This window comes from Gregarina niphandrodes (assembly GCF_000223845.1).
Source record: "Gregarina niphandrodes unplaced genomic scaffold scaffold00001, whole genome shotgun sequence".
Lineage (NCBI taxonomy): Eukaryota > Apicomplexa > Conoidasida > Eugregarinorida > Gregarinidae > Gregarina > Gregarina niphandrodes.
In genome coordinates, this window is record NW_011645773.1 from 706873 (window position 1) to 708674 (window position 1802).

General features: G+C 52.1%; 1 protein-coding gene across 1 annotated transcript; it reads left to right on the forward strand.

Moving 5' to 3' along the window:
• Nucleotides 1–264: 264 nt before the first annotated feature.
• Nucleotides 265–1527, forward strand: GNI_009370 (putative transmembrane protein; the record flags this gene model as incomplete). The annotated part of the gene is made up of 1 exon (XM_011130440.1): nucleotides 265–1527. The coding sequence occupies one exon, from the start codon at nucleotides 265–267 to the stop codon at nucleotides 1525–1527; it is 1263 nt and encodes a 420-aa protein (XP_011128742.1).
• Between the last annotated feature and the right edge of the window lie 275 nt (nucleotides 1528–1802).

Below are 1802 nucleotides of genomic sequence, written 5' to 3' on the forward strand. Positions count from 1 at the left end.
CAGACTGGCTCATTATGCGAGCCAACTTAGTGTTCCCTTTTTATCTTATCTTTCGGCGGCGCCGTGGTCTCTCCACAACGGCAGCCCAATTATCAGTACGGTCATAGGTATAATTATTTCAGGCCACAAAGAACCTCGCATGTACATGTCGTTGTGAGCAAGGCTGAGAACAAGGTTGAGGCAGCTTCAGGAAGCCTTTGTTGCTTGTTCTGTGTTTTGCCATTTTGAGCAGGCGGGGTAGGTGACATTTTCTTTGTCCAGGCAATGAGGACTTTAGGAGCAGGTTCAGTGGAGAAGGCATTGCTGGCTCCCTCGTTGCTAGCAGGAGTTGTGTTCCCGGTAGTTTGGGGGAATCATCGTATGGACTTGGTGCGTGTGGCGAATAGCAGACAAGTTCAGCAGACTCAGAGCAGCTGGTCTAACACGGACGAGGCGTTATACCGCGGCTTGGAGGTCATGGGGAGGCTGCCGGATGCAGAGCTGGGCGTGGGTTCGAAAATTCGCTTGGTGGAGTCAGAAGAAAGGGAAACACTGTTTGCCGACTTATTGATGGCACACAGCGAACTTAAACAGGCTATACTGGCCAACGTTGCTCACTTCCTAGTCACTGTCGGCAGATGGGCAGGCAACTACGATACGGACGAACTTTCAGCAGACCAGAAGGATGACCTAAAGGGCTGGCGCAGTCGGTTTAAGGCCCTATGTCGTAACAGCCTATTCGAAAACGGCTCTTTCCAAAGACGAGAATGGGATATTCCTGAAGTCTTCAGCTTCGCTGTCGCGACTGCACACTACGCCCACATACTCGAAGCTCCGGTTGGCCACGAGTTCGTCGAAATCCCCTCGTTCGTACCCACGTCCATTGAAACCACCGTGACATCAGCGGTGGCATCATCTGGTCAAGCAGTCCTCCCAAGTTCATATCCTGAACCAACAACTCTCGCTGGCGTGGTGACTCTTGCTGGCGTGGTAACTCTCCCTGGTGAACCTACTTTTTCAGCTGAAGCTGAAAAAGTCGGGGAAGGATTCCAGGCAAGTTTCACTGAAGTGGCCCAAACAAGTTTGACTGAAGAAGCAGCTTTAGTCAAAGCAGCCCCCGACAACATTGAGGGACCAGCGCCCGTCTGCGAATCGATCTCTGAATGTGTTTCTAACGACTACACAGCTGCATTAGGCACGGAGTTGGTGGATGCCGTTGAGGCCCTCTTTAAACTGATCCGCTCCCCGCCGACATTGGACACTGCAGGGTACTACTTTACTGCTTGTCGGGAACTCTTGCGCGACCCAATGATCAGACAGACACCGGCCCTCATGTCCGAGGTTGTTGAGATCCGAAACAAGGCGTTTGTAGAGATGCTAGCGAATAATAGCGCTAACGAATTAGAAGTCTTGCACACAAAAAGAGTGCTAGAATCCGTTGTATGCAGTGAGCCACTCGACATTTTCTGTCTCAAATGGGCTCCCGGTAACCAACAAAGAGCAGCGACCGAGGCAGCCGCTTTCGCTGCTGACCATGACCTCTGGTAACTGCAACTCCGCCGCAAGCTAGTTCCATGACGCATAGGCGACCACCAACCCTTAGCGGGCGAGCGACCACCGACCACTAGCGGGCGATCACCAACGATTAGCGGGCTCATCACCACGTGTACATGTACTGGTGCTCATGGAACGTTGGTCTGGATTTCACGAATTAAAAAATTGTGTCCACACATAAGACGGACACTCTTCATGAACGATATGTAACGGTGACCGGCGTCAGTCTCGTTGCGGGCTATGGGGCTTTTTTGCGGTTGGTAGGGGGT